Here is a 24,006-nt window from a genome sequence, read left to right as displayed (position 1 = left end):
ATCTTTTCCTTTGGCTATTTTTCCTTTGGCTTTTTCTTTTATTCTTCCAAAAATGATTTAAATATTCTTAAATTTTGAATACACAATTAAATAAAAATATCTTTCTTCAATAGTTTGATTCAAAAATATTTTTTCATTTTGTAGTCGATAGGTTAAAAGCAAAGTTTTATCGATTTAATATTTTTCAGAAATAGAATATTTAGTTTATGCATAAGTAAACTACGTATTATACGTACATGAAAAATATAACCGTTAATTTAGTTGGCGCCGTAAATTAATCGTTATTTTAGTTTAATAAAAAGTATGTCGTTTTGCGTTGTTATTATATAATGGCAAAAGTATTCATTACCCCCTTGAACTTGAAGCTTTTTATACGGTGTACACCTAAAACTAAATTTCGTTTTAATTACCTCCCGAACTTGTTTATTCCTCCGTTGCGTACACCTTTATTATCCACCTGGCGTAGAAATTGACAACACATTCTACTAGGCGCGTGAGGAAGTGATTTTTTGCCACATCATAACGTTACAGCGGTAAAAAAAACGTAAAATCTTCATTTTTCTTTAATATTTGGCATATTTTAAACGAAAAATAGGGCAAAATGTAAATTAAAATAAAGGAAACAAAGATTAACACTTACTTGGTAAGAATTTCAAACAAATTTGAAATTTAATTGACCAACTTCACGTCTAGAAAAATCCAAATCCAAAAATAACTTTTAAACAATGAATAAATTTAAGAAGAACTATCCAATGAATAAATATTATTCCCAACAATAAAAGTCTTGTGCTGGCATTTAATCTGAGTTCTCCGGTACTAAATATTAATTTGTTGAAGATTTTCGGGTTTAGTCCGGAAGTTTTAGTGAGAAGTTTAGTCCGAAAGTTTTAGGTGAGAAGCCTAGGTGAGAAGGTGAGAAGGTTTGATATTTATTTTTGCATGCATATTAATTTATCTAGGTGGCTATTATTTATCCAGGTGAAAATCCACGTCACCACTTTTGTCAGCTGTCGCGCGCGTGTAGTCACAATAGGAGCAGGTGGACAATAAAGGTGTACGCGACGGAGGAATAAACAAGTTCGGAGGTAATTAAAGCGAAATTTAATTTAGGTGTACACCGTATAAAAAGCTTCAAGTTCAAGGGGTAATGAGTACTTTTGCCTTATATAATTAATAGACTATATATTTCTTTTTAGGTCATACATGCACATATCAGAAAATAGTTAACTAAACGACTAAAAACGTGATTTATATATTATAATAAGCTAACATAAATTATTAATTGTGCTTGTTATATTTTAAAAAAGTTTTAGGAGTAATGCAATAGCCAACAAATAATTGATTTTTTATATAAAAAAATTCAAAGGTCAAATAAAATAAGATGAATTAAAAACATGTTAATGAAAGGAAATTCATTACTTATCAATCATAAACATGAAAAAATAATCTTAATTTAGACAAATTTTCAAAAATCGACAAGATTTTTTTTTTAAGACTACATAATTTTATAAATTGAAACAATTTTGTATTGATATATTTATATACAAAATACATTTAACTACAATTTTTGGCATATCAATTACAATCATACTACATAGAAACCAAATATAATTTTAATTAAATAGTTATCTAAAAAACCGTTTTGAAAAAATAATTATTCCACAATTAACTAATGGGTAGTTATTACTCTAACTATTTACTAGTTACCTAACAGCTAATATTACGTACGTGAATTTTGACAAGAGAATTCTCTTCAAGTTCACCATTTTTACTAACCAAAAATTGTTTTGATGGTAAGTAAATCACTAAAAATGAAATTTATTAGTCTAATTACAACATAATCTTTAGTAACAATGATTTATTAGTCCACTTATGGAATGATATTGATTTAAAAATAAGAAAGGTGACACGTGAAAGTTCATCAGTTGAAGTCGGCTACACCTTATTTGAAAAATTGAATTTTCTTAGCTGGTCATATGATAAAAATTTATTTTTGTAACTGATGTTATATGAGTGCATGTCTTTTTGTCTTTTTTATTCTTTCCAAATGGCAGATGTCGTTCTTACAAATGTAAGCAACATTTCTTTATATATATATATATATATATACACACTTTAAACGAGTATAACTTTTGATCAATAAAAAGTTATGGTGTGCACGGTATACCACATTACACTAGTGGATCCACTTAGTTGAGGCGTTCAATTCCCGACAAGTTATAGGACAAATCTGGCAGCGTGGGCGAGACGTTGTATCATCACATTAGCTCATAGTGATGGTTTTCGGTTAGAGAAACTCCCACATAATTATATTACTTTTATATATATATATATATATATATATATATATATATATATATATTGAGTTGTTATTGTATTTCTTTAACACATTGAGGTGCTACCTACTGTTTTAAATGCTTTATATAAACTACATCTTTACTATTGTTTATTTCTGCATTGAGTTGAGTATTCATGAGTTAAGTAAAGCTGAGGTAAGTGTTTCTTTCAGTATTTATTTCAAGCTTTATGTCGTGTTTAGTTTTCCCCTCGCATGGTTATACATTCAATGTACTGATTCCATTTGGCCTGCATCGTTTTATGATACAGATATAGGTAACCAAGATCAACATCCAACGCCTCGTTGATCTAGTCGAGTCAGTTGGTGAGCCTCATTGCTTTCTGGAGGATCCCTTTGGTTATATTTTGTTTTATTGCTTTTGCCTACTTCAGTTGTTAGGTTGATCGGGGGTCTTTGTCCCGATGTCCCTCTTAGTATCTAGAGGCTTCATAGACAGTTAGATATGAGTTCTTTAGTCTTGATATTTCAGTTGTTTGATCTAAAGACTTGAGTTGCCATTTTGGCTAGTTGAATGTTATTTTCTAAACATTCTCAGTTTATCTATTCAGACAGTTTATTTAAGATTGTATTTAAGTACATTTTATGTTGAGTAAGTCTTCCGCTGAGAGTCTAGCCAGGCCAATCGTTCGCTTGGGGCCATCAATGGTTTTCGAATGCCAGTCCCGCCCAGGGTGTAGGCTCGGGGCGTGACAGTACAATCATATTTAATTTGGAAATAATTCAACAAATAATTGTTCTTTTAAAAATAAGAATTCTAGGATTAAATAAATTAAGCCATGTTAAAAGCTTATGACATTTTTAATCGAAAGGAAATCCATTACATTACTTGTCAATTATATACATGATAAAATAAAATTAGTTAGTTGAATCAGAATTCCTAATACCCACAACACAAAAAATCTTTAAAATGCATAATTTAGTTAACAGAAATAATTTTGAATTGATATGGTTATACTACATTTTTTGCATATCAATTACAATGGCCCAAAGAAATCAAATATAATGATGCAAGCATGGCGTGACAATATTTAAATAGTCATTTCAAATAGCATCCAAAATTTCAATTGGAAAAACAATTATTGAATGATTTACTAATATAGTCATTACTCTAACTATTTACATAAAAGCAAAGATTGCGTGAATTTTGAATTGGGCAGTTCTCTTCCACTAGTTTACTTGCCAAAACATATAGCCAGACACAATTGGTGCAATCACTGGCATAATGACTGTCCTCACCACATTTGTAGCAACCACCACCACCACCTCGACCACCACGACCACCACGACCATCACCGTCGGAGTATCCACCACCTCCATCGCCATTGCCTTCACTCTAGGTACACTCCCTAGCAAACTGGCTAGGTACCCAGAGTGAAGTCTATGGCGGCGGAGGTGGTAGACACTTCGACGGTGATGGACGAGGCGGTGGTGGTGGCGGCTGCTTCAAGTGTGGTGAGGACGATCACTATGCCTGTGAATGCACCAATGGTGGTCATTGATCACGACTTGAAGTCCTGACTGCTACTAAAAACAAAATTAAATGAAGGAATTTTTGTATGTACAGATGACTCAATGAGTGAAAAAGAAGAGGAAGAGTGATTTATATAGTCGTATCTCAAAGGGATACATTAAATTTGGTCAACTAATTATTAATTAAATTTAGAAAAAATAATTATTGAATTATTGACTAATAATATATATAGTCAATACTATTAACTATTTAGCTATAAGTTAAGATTACGTGAATTTTGACTAAGTTTACTTATCAAAAATAATATTTTCATTAATCATAAGTCCATAATTAATCAATAGGCATAATACATAAATGTGCCCTTTAACTTTGCTCCATTTTACGTTTATGTTCTCCAACTTTGGATATGCACAAGTAGACACTTAAATTTGTATAAAGTTGAACAAGTAAGCACATGAGTCTTACATGGTACAATACACGTAGGACACCACGTAGGACAAAAATGACATGTAGGATGCCATGTAGGACATGTATGTCTATTTGTTCAATTTTATACAAGTTTAAGTGTCTACTTGTGCATACCCAAAGTTGAAAGGCATAAATGTGATTTGAAGCCAAGTTAAAGGGCATATTTATGTATTATGCCAAATCAATAATACTCAAAGGTAAGTGAATCACTATAAGGGAAATTTATTAATTAGTTTAGCTACAGCATATATAATATTCAATAACAATAAATTTTTTTAAAAAATAAGTAACGTGACATGTAGTGTAATTACCTTGTATCTTCGAGTTCTTTTTTGGACCAAATTTCTCTCGTTTTTTCAATTTCTTGCTTGGATTATTGACATATGACATAAATTAAATGTAATGACTAATATTTAATTTATCAAAGTAATTTCTTAATCATAATTTATATGATAAATACATTATATGTTAGGAAAAGTAATTTATCTCCCTTCTTGTTTGTCTCTCACGCAGGATATTTATCCTTCTTTCTCATTTTAAGTTAATTTTTTTATTGTATTTTTATTTTTTAACTTTCTCTTTAACATTTATTAAATTTTAACTATCCAGGAAGGATCATAGGTCCTTTTTTAAGTAAAAAATAAATAAATTATATTAATATAAAATTAGAAAATAATTGGACTTATTTTGATTTGATATAGAGTATCTAATTACTTTAATTTTATACTTTTTTGAGTTTGGTACTTTATTTTGCATTTGTTGGTGTCAATTAATATGCTCCTCTTTTAGTTATGGATGTAGGTCAAGATGATTGAATCACATTAAATCTGAAACATTAAGGTGAATTTTGAATATGTTAAATCATTGAACCAACTCTAATTTTGTGTTCAAGCGATTTTATATATATCCTACCTCTGTTTTACTTAATAGATGCACAATTATAAAAAAAAATAAACTACACACAGCCCCTTCATCTTTTCCCTTGTCAATAGAACAATGCAACCAAATTAAAATTCATTCAAGTGAGATTCTTATAAAAGAAAGAAAAAAAAAATACAACAAAGTAAACATAATTAAAAATCTAAATTAACATAACATTACTTCTATCATCTTGAGAAATAAGAAAAAATCTTTGTATTATTTTTTGCCCTTGCCAAAATCTAAAAGGGAAATTAAACTATTTCTCTTATTAACTGTGATGCATGGGATACTTGATAACAAATGTGGACAGTTTCACATGCTCCCTGAGGGAGCAAAGGTGAATTCAAGATTGTGCTCATGATGAAGATTCTCATCAATTTTATTAGGATGTTCTAGGTTATCCTCATTTGATGTCGGAAAATTAAGTTTGGTATTAGGGCCGCGATACATGCTTGCCGTATTATCATATGCTCCTGCTTCTTCTTTCGTATTAAGGATTCTAACATGACACGTACCTTTTTGACAGGATTTGTAATATCAGTTTCGTACTTCCCCTTTGGCCTCTTTCTCACACCCGTATATCGGACCTCAATTAGGGTTACAACTGTCGTCAAATTGACTATCCCGACATACATGGAAACCAAATCTTTTAAGAGAGTTAAACAATGAAATCTAAAATCACGATAAAACTTCGGTTAGAAAATGTGATATCTCCAAAATAAATATTCAATGGCTAATGTTTTTACAATAAGTTAGTTGTAACATCTCGCAATTTGAAATAACTAGGAAGAAGCTAATAATTGGAAAGTCATTTTTGGAAAGAATGAAAATCTGAAAATTTTGTTAAGGTAGAATAAGTTGAGTTTTGGCAAACTTCAAATAGCCATAACTTCTAGATCAGTATGAGTTAGAGGTACTTCTAGATATGGTAGGAAAGGTCTTGGAATGATCTTTCCAACGCCGCTGAGTTTGCACGATTCTGAGTTTGTATGAGTGATTTATGACCTTTGGAAGTTGGGTTGTTGTAATAAGGAAAGCAAATCCGGATTTTTAAAGGGTAGTTTGGTCTTTTCCTTGCCAAACTATTTTATTTCGTTTTTTGTAATTAAGTTAGGGTCTAATCAGAATTAGATTAGTTTACGCTTTTACCAAAATACGCTAGGGCTTGGAGAAAAGAGAAAAGAAGAGGAAAAAGGAGAAGAGAAGCAAGAATCGTCAAGATCGTCGAGTTTAACTTGTGGATTTCGTCGGGGGTGATCCCTACAAGGTCTGTGAGATCACATAGCATTGGGTTAGTTCACCCACGCGCCCAACTTGATTCAATTTCAGCAAAGTATATTAATTTGAAAGTAAATCCCTTGAATTCTTGATGAAGTTCGTTTGAATCCTTGTGGGTTATGTTGTTGGAGTTTTCTTGAGATTGATTCACGTTTTTAGTTGCGTTTTCGAGTAGAATCTGATGTTATCTGAGGGTATAAATGATTCTAAGTGTTTGGAGAAAGAACCAATGGAGTTTAGAGGGTTTAGAGCTGGAAAACGAAGAAGGAATTTTCGTCGGGAAAATTTGGGCAGTGCCTCCGCCTCGCGGACCTACTCCCCATATTTGGGAAAAAATCATTTTGCATTGCGGAGCGGTCACGGACCGTTCTGCCTCAAAATTCGTTTTCGAACCAAAAATTTAAATACTTCTCCGCGTCGCAAACCCACCCTCAAACAGTGATTTCTTGATATTTTCTCATGTTTAGCTATCTAAAATCATTCCTAAACATCATGAGATCTTTCCTATCACAAATCACAAATCGTTGAATCCATAATTCAATTCAAGGAAAGTTAAGAGTCAAGTTAGAAGTTGAGAAGCAAGTCAAGAGAAGTTCTTTAAAGTTTTCAAAAAGTCTTTTCCAAATGTTTTAATTTTGTTTTAAGACTTAAAGTTCAAGTTGAGTAAAGATTAAAGAGTAAAGTTTGAAGTTCATTTCTTCAAAAATATAGTGGGGACTATGTATTCCCAAAGGGTTTAAAAATGCTTTCACATTTAAACAAGAAAGGAAAACCTCGATTTCCAAAGAGCCTTCGGACTAGTTTTCAGAAAAGAGTAATCGCTTTCTAAATGAAGCAAGAGAGGAAACTTTGATTTCCAAGATAGCCTTTGAACTATGTTTTTGAGCACTAATCTCAAATAACAGAAATAAGTCTGTTTTAAATATAAGAGCTAATATTGTATTTTTGGGAGTAGTATTGAGTATTGATATGAGGGAGAGTTCAGACAACTCACAGCCTCCATAAACCATGCCTCCATCATGGGTAGAAAAGGGTCATACTTTTTAGATGATTCCTTCAGTGCTTTTTAATATAGACTAGTGTATCCACTTAGTAGTTCAGGTTCTATACCCCCCGACAAGGTATAAGATGGCCCTGGCAGCGTGAGGCAAAACGTTGTATCATCACAATAGCTCTTACATGATGATTGTCGGTTAGAGAAACTCCCACACAAGTAATTGTATTCTTATATACACAGTTTATTGTATTTTTACATACATTTCAGAGTTATATGTATCTTTGCATACATACAGAGTTGACATCATGCTTTAAGCAACTTTTTTTATATTGCAATTGTTTTAAACTGCTTTATATTGAAATGAGTTCAGTTATGTTGAGTTGAGTTGAGCCATGTAAGTTCTTCAGATTCTTTTCAAGCCTATGTTGTGTTTAGCATTCCAATTCGCATACGTGTACATTCAATGTACTGATGTCAGTTGGTCTGCATCTTATTATGATGCAGACACAGGTAACTAGGATCGACATCCGACGCATTGTTGATCTAGTGAGCACTCCAGAGTCAGTTGGTGAGCCTTCTTGCATTTCAGAAGACTCCTTTTATTGATTTCAGTTACTTTTCATTAGGATGTCGTGGGGTTTGTCCCAACATCCGTCTCAGTTATTTTAGAGACTTCATAGACAGTCAGACGTTAGTTCTTTAGTCTTTTCATTGACTTTATCATTTCATATGTTAAGACTTGAGTTGTCATTTTGGCCAAGTTGAATGTTTGACTTTTAAGCATTCTCATTATTTTATTATTCAAGTGAGTATAGTGTTTTTGATCATTATAAATATGCATAGTCTTCCGCTAAGTTAAGTAAACCAGGCCAAGGGTTCGCTTGGGGCCAACAATGGTTCCCGAGTGCCAGCCATGTCCGGAGGGTAGTCTCGGGGCATGACATTAGTCAATCAACTAATTAAGACTATATATGTAATTTTTATGAGTTGTGTAATGAAAACATAGCAGTTTGTTTAGACCTTGATAGGAAACCACTTTGTCGTGGTTCGAATACTGATATGAATATTCATGAACGTAGAAAAAATTCATTATACAATGAACAAGACATAATTAAGTTTCCTGTATTTTTTTGTTCTTCTAAAAAACAAAAAATGGAAATGAAACTGTTTCTTCTAATAACTGCAATCGATACTTGATGTGCTATACAATTTCATTATTCCCTAGCAGAGCGAGGGTGAGTTCAAGATTGAGCTTATCATTATCTAGGTTATTCTCATTTGATTACGGAAAATTGAGTTTGGATTTAGGGTCGCCATACATCCTTGCCACATTATCATAAGCTCTTGCAGGTTCTTCTTTTGTGTCAAAGGTACCAAGTCAACATCCTTGCCACATTATCATAAGCTCTTGCAGGTTCTTCTTTTGTGTCAAAGGTACCAAGTCAGACACACACCTTTTGGTTTGTAATTACAGTTCTGTACTTCCTAGTTGGCCTCTTTCTCACACCCTTATATTGATCCTCAGTTGGGGTTACTGCAACTACAATGCAATTTTCTCTCTTTGCAATCTGAGAATATAAAAGGAATTTAATCTAAAATTACAGAAGGAATATTTTGTGTATAAAGAAGACTTAGTGAGTGAAAAAGAAAGAGGGAGATTGATTTATATAGTCGTTTTTCAGAGGGATGTTTTCGTAAAATACTTTGTACATATAAGTAGCTTGAAAATGAAAAAAAATTGACTTTTCTAAACAAAATAGTAGAAATAATAAATCTCATTCCAAGTTCATTACTCGTTAGGCTACATTTATATATTTTGGGGTGACATTTTTAAATTTATTTGCCAAATAAAAAGTAGGTAAGTAAGTACTAAATTAACTTATTTTCCAAAACAAACAAACATAAAATTCATCATTTGAACCAAATACACTCTTAGTTAAGCAATATTTTTATATTTTATTCTGATAAGTGTGAATGATCATATATTCACATTTAATTTTTTTTTAATCTTTTAATACATGATTGACATTATAGAATTGCATGTTTTATTATCTTTTTCTATTTTTCCAACCAGATGCCCACCCATCCTCAACAAGTAAAGGGAAGTAAATATCCTTATCCCAACATATAGGTAAACCAATTTTTTTAAGAGAGTTAAATAATGAAACCTTCAAATCACAATAAAACTTTTGTTAGAAAATGTGATATCTCCAAAATTTATATTCAATGGCTAATATATTTTTACATTTGTCAATCAACTAATTAGGACTATATATGTACTTTTATAAGTTGTGCAATGAAAACTTTGCAGCTTGTCGAGACCAATTGATAGGAAATTACTTTGTCGTTGTTCGAGTAGTGATGATATAATAGTTAGAATAAATTGAAATGGAAAAATAAATAAAAGGGATATACCATTGTAGTAGTACTACTAAATAATAGTGCAACACTACTAATTTGGTACTGATATGAATAATCATGAAATATAAAAAAAATTCATCATGTAATAGATAATATGTTATAAATTGAATACAATCAAAACAAAATTTACTTTCAAGAGTCTTTACCCGTAAACATTTAAAAGTTCAAGAATAATATCATTAATTAACATAGCGTGGACACCACCACCACAACCACCACCATCAGAGTATCTACCACCTCCGATGCCGTCCCTTTCACTTTGGGTACAATTCCTATTAAAGGGACCAAACTTGTCACACTGAAAACAACCGCTTCCTCCACCACCTCTTTCACCGCCATAACCGCTGCCTCTAACGTATCCACCTTTATAGCCACGGTTTCCACCACTGTATCCATGGCTATCACCTTGGTCACCACCGTAGCCACCATAACCACCATCTCCGCCACCTCCAGTACCACCGCGGTCACCAGATCCTCAACATACAAGTGCTCCATCAGGCCCAGTGACATAAACAACCTTGGTAAGACTATCAATGTTAGACTCAATCTCGTATTTGACAGCCTCACCATCAGTCAGGCTCTGAAAACTTCCAGATCTGATTTCGGATTAATGAACAACGAGATTGTTAGAGTCATCATCACTGAATCGTCAACGATGGCTCTAATGATCTATTTGTTCATCAATCCGGAATAGATCTGAATGTTTTCATAGCCTAACTGATGGTGAGGCTGTCGAGTACAAGATTGACTCCGGGAATGATGGTTGTACCAAGGTTGTTAATGTTACTGGGCCTAATAGAGCACCGGTCTCTTGAGGATCTGGTGGCCGCAGTAGCGGAGGTGGCCAAGATGGTGGCTACGGTGGTGGCCGAGGTGGTATCCGTGGATACAATGATATAGACAGTGGCTATTGAGGTGGATACGGTGGAGGCGGCGGTTATGATGGCGGAAGAGGTGGTGGAGGAAGAAATGAGTGTTTTTAGTGTGGCGAGTTTGGCCACTTTGCTAGGGAGTGTATCCAAAGTGGAGGTGAGGGCGGTGATGGTGGACGTTGTGGTGGTGGCCACGCTAGATTAATTTGTATTAAGAGAAGACTCAGTGAGTGAGAAAAAAAAGAGAAAGAGTACTTTATATAGCGATTTCTCAAAGGGATACATTTAATTTGGTCAACTAATTATTAAATATATTTGAAAAAAATAATTATTGAATTATTGACTAACAATATATATAGTCAATACTTTTACTAGTTTGCTAAAAACTAAGATTACATAAATTTTGACTAGGAAAATTCTCTTAAGGTCCACTAAGTTTACTTATCAAAAAGAATGTTTTCATTAATTATAAGCTCATAATCAGTAAACAATACTTAAAGGTAAGTGAATCACTAAAAAGGAAAGGGAATCCATTACTTCCTACAATTTGAATAATTTTCTTCCTACTAATACGTGATAGTCCTTTTTAATCATTCGCTATATATATTGAGGCTGGTTCGTCAAATAAAACTTTTCATCATTTATATCATTAATCCCAATTGAATCAGCGTCATTTAGCACTTCGTACCATGTAATATCGTAATTTCTCTCGACGATAACGATAGATTTGTTTATATTTTTAATTGTTGTTAATAGAAGGAACAAAACTATTCTCTTTGCTTAATTAAAGGTTAAATGGGGAATCGAATACCACAAGGACTAAAATCATAATAGGACCATATCATATGGACGAAAACAATTATTTTCCCTATTTATAATTATCATATCAAGAAGACGAGTTTAATTAGGCATTACAGGAATATTAACAAACATGTCTTACATTGCTTAGGAATCAAAGACGAGATTAAGGGAAATAGATGAAAAAATGTCTATTAAAAGTGGATGTATTGAGCAATTAAGCAATATTTTTTCTTTTGTGAATATAATAATCAGTAATTGACTAATCAACCTATATATCAACACATGCTTACCATTAGTACCAATGGTACGTAGTGTAATTGTACTAATGTTTGCAATCAACCTAATAAGTCATGAGATTAAATAAAGAATAAAATTTCCAATCCCTTTCAATTCACTCAAGTCTATATCACAGAAGACATTAATTCATCAAATAAATAGTTGCTTCAAAATTCAATAATAAATCTCATCTATGCACATCATAAAAGTTACTTCCTCTATTCAATTTTATGTGAGTTAAGCTAACTGTTATTGTTTAGGGTCAATTAATTTTTCTTTTTCTGTATACAATTTTCTCAAATATTTAAAAGAATATTTTGAATCATAATTAACTATGATTATTTGTATTTTTTTTTTTTGTATAGTTTTAAAATACATAAATTTTATTTTAAATTTTTAAAAAATAATTAACTACTTAGATTTTATCACATTATTCATTCACAAAACACACACTTTTCATGAGAATTCAAGAAAACACTTGAGTACTTAGTATAGTATGACAAAATTAAGCCCATGTACTCTACGTGTTACTTCCTTATGTCTTTTCCGTTTCCAATCGAACAACCAAACAAAAATTCATCCAACAGAAATAGAAATTTCTAAATTCATATTACATGAGATCATACACAAGAAATGATTACAACATGCCAAATTTTTACTCTCAAAAATAAAAAATACAGAGTGCATCGCTATTTGTTTTACATGCTACCTGGCGGTGCAAGAGTGAGCTCAAGATTGAGAGGCTCGGTATTGTTAGCATCGATGATCTCTGGGTCCGGAAGTATCACTCCTTCTCTCATTAAAGCCTCTAATAAGCTTCTATCTCGCACCATTGACATCATAACAGAAGCTCCAGTAATCGTTGTAAAACGACGAAACTCCTGATCAGAACTCTGATTTGGCATCAAAGAAGATGATGCAGAAGTACTGTTGTTGGCATAATTGATCATGACATCCTTACGATTAAGCTTTTGAAGATAATTTTTGGTTCTTTTGACGTCATTATGATTAGTTATTGGAGGAAAATTAATGACTGTCCGTGGGCCGAGATGCTGTCGGGCAGCTGCATCATAAGCCCTAGCAGCTGATAACTTTGATCTCAGCTATGTAGCTCCCTGTAGGAACCTTCCTCACACCCTTATAACGCATTTCACCTGAAGGAACTGTCACGTTGATATTATTGTTTTGTACCATCTTAAAAATAAAAAGAGCAAAGAATAAATAGAAAGGAGTGAGTTAAAGTGAGTTATATAGATGTCTCTCAAGAAATTGTTTTTGTGAAAAGAAAAATGAGTGAACAGAGAAGAAAGGGGGGAGTGCTCTGTGTATAGAGGTCTCTCAAGATTTTTTTATTTTATTTTATTTTTTTGTGAAGAGAAGAATGAGTGAACAAAGAAGGAAGAAGGAGAGTGATTTGTATAGACACTTCTCAAGGATTATTTTTTTTTGTGAATAGAGAAGGAAAAGGAGGAGTGGTTTATATAGATGATTTTCAAGGGATTTGTGAGTTGTTTTGAAAAACAACTTCTAAAACAAGAGGCATTTTTATCTTACGTGGAGAGTGGTAAAAATATATTTGTATCTTTCTACTCTTGTGAAACTGTGTGTTCAATTATCTTCTTCTATTTTATAACGGGCCACGTCCCACCCCCTCAGAAAAAAATTAATTTTTTTTCCTTTGGCTATCTAATTCGTCCCTTTATTCTTCAAAAATGATTTAAATAGTCTTAAATTTAGTATATACAATTAAATAAAAATATCTCTCTTCAATAGTTTGATTCAAAAATATTTTTACATTTTGTAGTTGATAGGTTAAAAGCAAGGTTTTGTTGATTTAATATTTTTCAGAAATAGAATGTTTAGTTTATGCGTAAGTAGACTACGTATTATATGTACACGAAATATATAACCGTTCATTTAGTTGGTGCCGTAAATTACATATTATATACGATAAATATAATTGTTGTTTTAGTTTAACAAAAAGTATTATGTCATTTTGCGTTGTTATTATATAATCAATAGACTATATACGTCACGACCCAAATCTACACCCTGGACGTGGCCAGCACTTAAGAACATTGCCGGTCCCCAAGCGAACCCTCATCCTGGCTAACTACAAGCGAAAGACTAACTTAAGCATGCAAAAGCTTAAAACTGAATAAAATTCAATAAACTCAACTTTTCAAAACTTTAACTCAAATGAACAACTTATTAGAGTAAAAATAATATATTCAACTCGTCATAAAATAGGCATTTAAGTCTTTAAAACATTTAATAAAATAAATGAATAATACAGACTTCTCAACTATACTGACTATCTATGAAGCCTCTAACTGATAAAGATGAAAGTCGGGACAAGACCCACGACATTCTGACTAAACTGAAAAGTAAATGAAATCCTCCGGAAAATAAGGAGGCTCACCATAGTTAACTCGAACTCTCGGATATATCAACGAATCTCTTGCTGATGATCCTGAATACCTGTGTTTGCATCATGAAAAGATGCAGCCCAAATTGCTCAGTACGTGGAATGCACGAGCATGTAAGGAGAATTCTAAAACATAAACATAAGCTTGAAACTTGATAAAAAGGAAACATACTTACCTCTTCTCAAACTAACTAAACTCAAGGAATACTCAAGGATACTCAAAACTACTCAACTTACTCAACTCAGAAGTACTCAAGGATAAGATACTCAACTCAGAAATTAGATACTCAACTCAAAGATATAATATTCGACTCTGGGTACTCAACTCAATATAAAGCAACAATACACATGCAATATATGGAAAGCTTTATAAAACAGTAAAAACAACTCAGTTCGTTAAAGAAAATGCAATAACAAACTCAACTTTACTTATATAATAAAGTAATATAGTTTCTGTGGGAGATTCTCTAACCGACAACCGTCACTATGAGCCTAAGTGGTGATACATCATTCTTACCATCACACTGCCAGACTGTCATATACTTTGCCGTCATATAGAACTACTTAACTTAGTGGATCCACTAGCTTAACTTATGTGATCATCTAAAAAGTAAGACCCATTAATACTTATGATGGCTACATGGTTTATGGAGACTTGAGTTAACATGAAATCGCATCCCTATATCGGTGCTCAATACTACTCCCAAAAATATACTTAGCTCATATGTTTTTAAAACAACTTCTTTCTTTGGTTTGAGATAACTACTCAAAACTTAGCTTAAAAGCTTTCTTGAAATTGATGTTCCCTTTCTTGCTCAAAACTCTTTTGGAAATCTCAGTTTTCTTTCATCTTAAATGTGAAAAACAATTTACTCTTGGGAATACTTAGTTCCCATATATCATTTTAAAGAAAATGAACTTTACTCTTACTCTTTACTCAACTTCAAAGCTTAAGTCTTAAAACAAAGTTTAAATATTTGTAAAAAACTTCTTAAAAATATGGTTCACGACGAATTATGAACTTGAACGACTGAATGCAAAGTTTTCAATAACCATAGATAGACTCAAATACTTAGAACTCAAGAACTTCAATGATACTACTAATTTCAAGAATGCTCAACTCAGAGGGTTCATGCGGAATTATGAGCATGAACTACTCAACTCAAGGACTCAAAGATACTTCTCATCTCAAGATTGATCGACTTATAATGTTCATACGGGATTATGGGCATGAACAACTCAACTCATGGACTTCATGCGTAATATGTAATAGTCCCATGATTACGATTATAATCTCGGAAGGGTTAGGAACTCGATACTCAAGACTTAGAACTTGAAGATACTATTTCTTTCAAAGATACTAAACTGATGGAGTTCATGTGGAAGTTATGGGAATGAACGACTTGACTCAAGGGTCAAAATATCAATAAGGAACTCAGGTATATAACATTTCTCATTCTCATACTTACTTCTCAAAACTTAACTCAAATCGATGGTGGATCTCAAAGGATTCACAATTGAACTCAAAAGCTTTCTTGAACTCTACTCTTAACTCTCTCTTGAATATGAATTATGAATTATGAATTCAAGAGTTATGTTTCATGGTATGAAGAATCTTGTAATGATAAAGTAGACTCATGAATACATTCTCCTCACTCGTACTCACTTGCTCGAGTCTTGAAATAAGTTATTAGAAACTGTAGAAGACTCCTCAAAAGGACTTAAAGGACTTTCTTAGAATTTTCGAAAGAATTCTCAAAAACTTAATTCTTAACTCTACCTTGAACTTGAATCATGGACTCAAGGTTGTGATTTGTGATAGGAAAAATTTCATGATGTTTAGGATTGATTTTAGATAGCTAAACATGAGAAAAGATCTAAAATTCACTGCTTGGAAACTAGTCCGTAACGCGGAGACGCATTAAAATAATTGGTCGTGAAATAACTTTTGAGGCAGAGAGGTCCGTGACCCCTTCGCGACGCGAAGACAATGTTATGAAATGGGGCGGCAGGTCCGCGACGCGGAGCCAAGTACCAAATTTGCTCGACTTTTCTCTTCTTCGTTTTCTAACCCCAAATTGCCTAAACTCGATTCTTTTGCTCAACTTTTCTTTAGATTCAGATAACCATCACATGTACACAAGAATCTAACTCAAAACTACTCTATAAATCAAAACAATAATCTCAAGAACTCCTAAATCTCAGCCCAATTCAAGAATGAAAGCAAATTCAAGAACACATATCAATTACATCAGATTTTCAAACTTTCTAGAACGAACTTAACGCTAAAATTTACATGATTGGCGTGTGGGTGAACAAACCCAACACTATGGAAGCTTACATACCTGAAAGAATTATCCTCTTAAAGCAACTTGAAGGAAAACCTTTAAAGGAGAACCCTAGCCTTAGTTTTTTCTTGAATTTCTTGAGCGTAGAATCTTTGGAGTGAATGAGAGGGTTTAGATTTAAGAAAACTGATTTTCTACACGTTTAGGACAATTTAGACGACCTCCTAAGGGTTTTTAGGACTAAAATACCCCTAAAGAAATAATTAAAACGAGCTGGGAGTGGGAAAGATCTTTCACCAGGCAGTGAGGTCCGTGTTGGCTTCGCGTCGCGGAGCTGCTGCCAGGTTTGCGCGACGTTAGTAAATCCATCATAACTTTTTACTCAGAGTCGTTTGGAGTCGACCCAAAACTCATACTTATCTTAACTTGCAAAATTTCAAATTTTGCTATTTCCAATTCGATTATTTTTGGAATTCAAGGTGCTACGTCTAGTGACCTTAACACTCAAGAAATTTTTAATTCCTTGCAAAAATCTCACTCACTACAAATAAGGGTTCGAGTCTTAGTTCAAAAAAATTCTGGGGTGTTACAATATATTTCTTTTTAGGTCATACATGCACGTATCAGAAAATAGTTAACTAAACGACTGAAAACATGATTTATATATTATAATAAGCTAATATAAATTATTAATTGTGCTTGTTATATTTTAAAAAAGTTTTAGGAATAATGCAATAGCCAACAAATAATTGATTTTAAAAAAAAATGCAAGGGTCAAATAAAATAAGATGCATTAAAAACATGTTAATAGAAAGGAAATTCATTACTTATCAATTATAAACATGAAAAAATAATCTTAATTTAGTCAAAATTTCAAAAATCGACAAGAAAAAAGTTTCTAAGATTGCATAATTTTATAAGTAGAAATAATTTTGTATTGATATATTTATATACAAAATATATTTAGCTACAATTTTTGGCATATCAATTACAATCATACATAGAAATCAGATATAATTTTAATTAAATAGTTATCTGAAAAATCGTTTTTGAAAAAATAATTCTTCAACAATTAACAAATGGGTAGTTATTACTCTAACTATTTACTGGTTACCTAAAAGCTAATATTACGTACATGAATTTTGACAAGAGAATTCTCTTCAGGTTCACCATTTTTACTAATCAGAAATTGTTTTCATGGTAAGTGAATCACTAAAAATGAAATTTATTAGTCTAATTACAATATAATCTTTAGTAACAATGATTTATTAGTCCACTGATGGAATGATATTGATATTATTGATTTAAAATAAGAAAGGTGACACATGAAAGCTCATCAGTTGAAGTCGGCTACACCTTATTTGAAAAATTGAATTTTCTTAGCTGGTCATATGATAAAAATTTATTTTTGTAACTGATGTTATATGAGTGCATGTCTTTTTGTCTTTTTTATTCTTTCAAAATGGCACATGTCGTTCTTACAAATTTAAGAGACATTTCTTTATATACATATGTAGCACCTCAGAAAAATAATCTGAATTTAAATTTAATACTTTAAACGAGTATAACTTTTGATCAATAAAAAGTTATGGTGTGCACGGTATACCACATTAATGAACTTAGAGTCTACATTTGCTCTTTCTTTTTTTAAGATTAATCAAGAACTTAAATAAGAAAGGTGACACGTGAAAGCTCATCAGTTGAAGTCGGATATACTTTATTTGAAAAAAATGAATTTTCTTAGTTGGTCATATGATAAAAATTTATTTTTGTAACTGATATTATATGAGTGCATGTCTTTTTGTCTTTTTTTATTCTTTCATAATGACACATGTCATTATTACAAATTTAAGCAGCATTTCTTTATATACATGTGTAGCACCTCAAAAAAAAATTAAATTTAAATTTAATACTTTAAACGAGTATAACTCTTAATCTATAAAAAGTTATGGTGTGCACCGTAAATCAAATTAATGAACTTGGAGTCTACACTTGCTCTTTTTTAAAAAAAAGATTAATCAAGAACTTAAGTTAGGATTTGATTTCAAATAGGTCATTTCTCTACCTTCACTAGAATATAATTATGGAGTACATATTTGGGATATTGTGTTCAGTGGAAATCACCATTTGATTTGAATTTTGTACGCCTCTTTGAAATAGATTTTTAAAAATTAGAGTTCTTAAAAAGGAAAAAAGATGAATGGTAAATTATTGATAAAAGCGGAATTGTATAAAGTAGAAGGAAACCTATAATCAGAGGCGTATCTAGAGGGGGTGTCGTGGGTTCACGTGAACCCATGCTCCCCTCGCTAGATCATATATAATAGTGTTATAATTTTTTTAAAATATTTAAATATAGATGTGTGAACCCATGTTTAAAGTATCATATAAAAATGCAATGGTGATTGGGTGTACTTCTCTAAGTGAGAGATAGAAATTTAAATCTTTATATCTATCTTGTTTCTTTGAGTAACACTTTTCCAAGTGATTATCAGTTACACTTTTGTCGTTTCAACTAATTTTTCTTTCGTTTTTTTCCTTTATTCTTTCAAAATTTTCAAGTGTGTTACATCGAGAATTCCTAAAAAATTTAGCATTGTAAATTTTTCATATAATTAAATCAAATGTGTATATTAAAATTTAAAACTAGTAGTATTATAGATTTTTTATCTATAATTTTTAAACTTTAATGATTCATATTACAAACTAAAAGTCAAATCGATCAATTTATATTAGAGATACATTTTTTCGTAATCGTGCACCCATCTAGCCGAGATCCTGGATACGCCTCTGCCTATAATGAGTATAAATTGTTGAAATATAGTTATTTTTAAGTTACAAATAAATCGTGAGAAGTTTGTTCCGATGATTTCTTCAATTTAAACAGTTCACGTACTTCTCAAAAGCAAATTTTACTAAAGATAAATATTTATGTGTATTTTAAATATAATAGAGACCAAAAAAATGCTCAATTTTAATAAAACTACGTATACATTTGATGGACTATTTTACTAATTAACCATCAAATGTAAAGAACTACTTTTGTTAACTCTCTGAAATATATTAAAGAAACATTTGTGTTGAACAAATTTACGAACTTTGCATGTCTCGGTGTAAGTGAGAGATTAAATACAATGCATCATTAGAGATGGCTATGTATATTTAGAATTTGAAGTTAATATTAAGATTAGTGGAAACTGAAAATTTAAACCAAAATTACTATGACTGTTTTGGGTTCCGAAACTGCCAACTCTCATATATAGTTGTTGACTTGTCATATGATTTAATTACTTGTAATTTTATATTTGTATTAGTTGATTATCAACCATAGGCACTTCAAAGCACGATGTTGGTTCATATCATGCCTTGTGAATTATCGATTAACACAATATTGTGCCAATTTTTTAAAGCGTCACTCATTACAATGATTTGGTCAATTCCACAAAGTTAAAATAACTTTCATATATAGTAGATTAGTAGTACTTATTTTGTCCTTACTTACGACATGCCTTTGGAGAATTGAATTATAGCATCTATAGACAACAAGATAATATAAGTACTTTTAAAATGGTTTCAAGTTACAATAACCCCCCATGATACTCGATAATATAATTACTCCCTTCGATCAATAATAGTTGTTCATTATATTTTATTTTTTTTATTTACTTGACATACATATTAAGAAAATAATAATTGACCATTTTACTCATATTAATTATTAGAATTTCAAAATCAATCTACTCATTAAAGATGTTCTACCTTTTTCAAAAATATTAAGTCTCTAAATAAATTGAGGGTATAGTAGGTAAAAAAAGTATTGTCCTTTCTTGATTTGTCAAAAATGACAAGTAAAAAGGGACAGGTGAAGTACTATTTTGAAAGTCCAACAATATTTGTCTACAAATATGAAATCAATGAATAAGTTTACACTTAGTTCCTAATTTACCCTTATCGTCAATTATAGTTATTTCTCTATTATATTTTTCAAGACATTATATTTTTTATATTCAAAGGGTGATATAGTAAAATTACATTTTTTTATTTATAATTTTCTTGTGCAAAATCAATAGTGAACAAGTATTTTTGAACAAAAAAAGTATGATATATTTTTTTATTGTTATATAATACCCCTGAGTAATTATTTTGCGGGGGTATTTTTTTTAATTCGTAAAATAAACGAAGAAGTGTACTCTCCTATTGACTATACAAGTCTATAACTTATATTCTCTTACTGACTGAAATATTTATGTTATGTAATTTAATATACAATATTATAGTCTATATTTGTGTTGGGTTTTAAAAATGTGTGAATGGAAAATAAAAAATTGTGACTTTTATAAAAAGGTTGTGACTTTTTTAAAAAATTGTAATTTTTTTCGGTAAGGTACAATAAGAACCTTTTCACACTACCCTTTGTTTTCTATAAATAGAGAGATTTCCTCTCATTTTAAGGAAACTAATTTTTCTGGACTTCTTCTAATTGTTGTTCATCTTGTATTCCTAAGATACTTAGAACAAAACTTTGAAGAACTTGATAAGAAACAACAAAGTTTAAAGAGTATTTTCAAAACTAGAAAATTAAAACTAGTAGAGAAAACAAAATCAGAAACAGATTAGAAACAATATACAAAATATTTTTCTCAAAGAAAGAAAATCGAGCCCATTGAATGTACAGTGTCCCCTTAAAGAAATTATTGATGATCTTACTCACCGGTGTATCGGTACCTAAAATCACGGTGTCAGTGAACCACTCAACGGCAGCAAAGTACACTTAAAATACTAGATTTAGTAGTAGTAGGAGAAGTCCAGAAAATTGGTTCTCTTGAAATGAGAGGAAATCTCTCTATTTATAGAAAACAAAGGGTAGTATGAAAAGGTTCTTATTGTGCCTTACCGGAAATGTCACAACCCTTTGGAAAAGTCACAATCTTTCGAAAAGGTCACAACCTTTCATAAATGTCACAACTTTTATAAAAGTCACAACTTTTCATAAAAATCGCAACTCTTTATTTTCCATTCACACCTTTTAAAACCCAACAATTTGTACATGAACCCCTTTTATACATTTTTATATATAAAATTGACACTTTATATAATGCTTATTTATTTGAATATAGTGTTTGTATAATATTACAGTAAAATCTCATTTATTCAGTAAATTAATAATCTTTTTAAGTTAAATCTTTTTTTATTTCAACTTGGATCAATGGAAGAAATCATTCATTTCGATAAGATAATATATTTTCAGAAAATTCATATATAAATATGTGGTCCTAATAATATTATAAATTAATAACTTTATAAAAGTACAAATATATCTAAGACAATTTAGTGAAATATAATTTCTATTGTGTTTTGTTTTTTGTTAAATTTGAACTTAGTTTAACCTCGTCTCTAATTTTCTTATTGCATTCAAAAGTTCTGGTATTATCAGATACCACGACTGTAAATCTTTTTGAGTGCATAATGATTTCTTTTGTATTTACATAATACTTTACTTATATTTTTTGTCATTGTTGATTTTGTGACACCTTCTAAATGAGAAGTCATTTTGAATATGATTACAAGAAATTATTTGTGTTACTTATATAGTTTATTCTCTCTGCATCATAGATTGAATGTTTTTTAGTAAAGATACAATGAATAGTATTTTATTATTAAGAAACAATTAACATTATATATAATGATATTATTTTTACAATGAACACTGAATTCTTGAATTTATTTTACAATGAATTATTTAACAAAAAAAATAATACCACACTGAATCATACACATACATTGTACATTATGTTACAATGAATTAATATATTTATGTGAATTTAATAAATATGATACATAATTTAATAAGATACAATGATTTTGATGTATTAATTGAACTTTATGTATGATAAATTTATTTTTTATGTGAATTCTATAAATATGATACATTTAGTCAGATACAATGATTTTTGATGTAAGCAAAGGGCAAAATTAACCTATACTGAATCTCAAAACACTCTTTAAATTAAGGCGAAATGGTTTAGTAAACCTTTATACTTACATGCTTGTATTATGGACCCTTCTATTTAACCATTTATCAACTAAATCCTTAGATTCAATCAAAAGAAGATTTTTAAACCCCTCCTACCATGTGTGTAGTTCACTCTCTCTTAAATAGATGACATGTCAAATCCATGTCATATAAATTAATAACATGTCATATTAATCTTAATTAATTATTTTTAAAATAAAATTAACCAATATTATTAAATAAAAGGTACTAATATAATAAAATTTTAATTTTTTTCTTCAAACTAAAATTTGGGAGTCCGCCATACATCTTCCTCATTCCCATGGTGAAACGGCCAACTATCACCGGAGAAAGTCGTCGTCGCCGCCGCCACTCCTCAAATAACATATTCTCTCCTTCACTTATCTCCATCTCCAACAGATCCTTGCCATTTTCCTTTCTTTCTTCTCCAACTCCACAAATCCACTACTGCACCATCAACTCCGGCCGGCAAACCTCCTCGTCGCCTCCCATTTTGTAGAAAAAGGAGCCAGCGCCACCTCTCTCTCGTTCTCATCACTCCACTCCGAATCAGTGAACTCCGGCAAACATCGTCACTCTCTCCTTCATCGATGAATCAGTAGGCTAAAGGATGCGTTAATGCCAATTTTGATATCTGAATTAGATGAAAAAGGGGTTGGGCAGGGATGATAATGGTTGAAAAAGGGTTGAGTGGGTGAAGAAAAATGTTTTTTTATTTTATTTAGTTTTATTCTTGTATGATTTTAATATTTTTTTATACACTCTCGCCAACTCAACTATCTTAATGCCACATCAGCATAGTCAATGACAGGGTTTGATATACGGTACATTATTGAGTTTAAGGATTTCGTTGGTAAAATATTAAATAGAAGGATTCATAATATAAATTTGTACAAGTATAAGGTTTCACCAAATTCTTTTGCCTTAAATTAATAAATATTAATAATAATTTATCAGTTAAATAATATTTCATGATCGTTCCACCTATATTAATTTACTAAAATTTTATTATACATCGTGTATTTATTTAAGCTTTTATGTTGTCGTTTATTTGTGGAAATTAACTAATTTCCATTGAAAATATTCTTAACATGTACATTCGTAAGGTTTCTTGTTAAATTTTTATTTCTTTCAGTCCAGTATTTAGTTATGTAACCATAGCTGTCATTTGTACAGTGTATAAGTTGACCCTGTTTCTCCATTTCTCCAAACTTTTCCAAAGCTTCTTTACTATTTTCTCGGTCCATTTTTAGTTGTTATATTGTATTTTTAAAAGTTAATTTTATTAATTTTCAAAATTAAATTAAAATATATTAATTTGATATTTTAAACAAAAAATTTTGATATTCAAAAACTATACGAAATATACTATAAATTGTAATTTCTTCATAT

At 30.9% G+C, this 24,006-nt stretch overlaps 2 protein-coding genes across 3 annotated transcripts in view; both read right to left on the bottom strand.

The window, feature by feature from the left end:
- LOC125822764 (protein NUCLEAR FUSION DEFECTIVE 6, mitochondrial-like) overlaps positions 1 to 24,006 on the bottom strand; it is a 286,093-nt gene that overhangs the window by 231,991 nt on the left and 30,096 nt on the right. The gene's annotated exons all lie outside the window — the stretch shown is intronic.
- LOC125822901 (cold shock protein 2-like) lies at positions 10,058 to 12,814 on the bottom strand. The gene is made up of 2 exons (XM_049502364.1): positions 12,574 to 12,814; positions 10,058 to 10,389 (listed from the first exon to the last, which is right to left on the bottom strand). The coding sequence occupies exons 1-2, from the start codon at positions 12,812 to 12,814 to the stop codon at positions 10,058 to 10,060; spliced, it is 573 nt and encodes a 190-aa protein (XP_049358321.1).

Source organism: Solanum verrucosum, unplaced genomic scaffold (assembly GCF_900185275.1).
Source record: "Solanum verrucosum unplaced genomic scaffold, falcon-dt-bn FXZP01000103.1, whole genome shotgun sequence".
Classification (NCBI taxonomy): domain Eukaryota; kingdom Viridiplantae; phylum Streptophyta; class Magnoliopsida; order Solanales; family Solanaceae; genus Solanum; species Solanum verrucosum.
The sequence above is the reverse complement of the archived record's forward strand: the minus strand, read 5'-3'. Positions and strand labels throughout refer to the sequence as shown.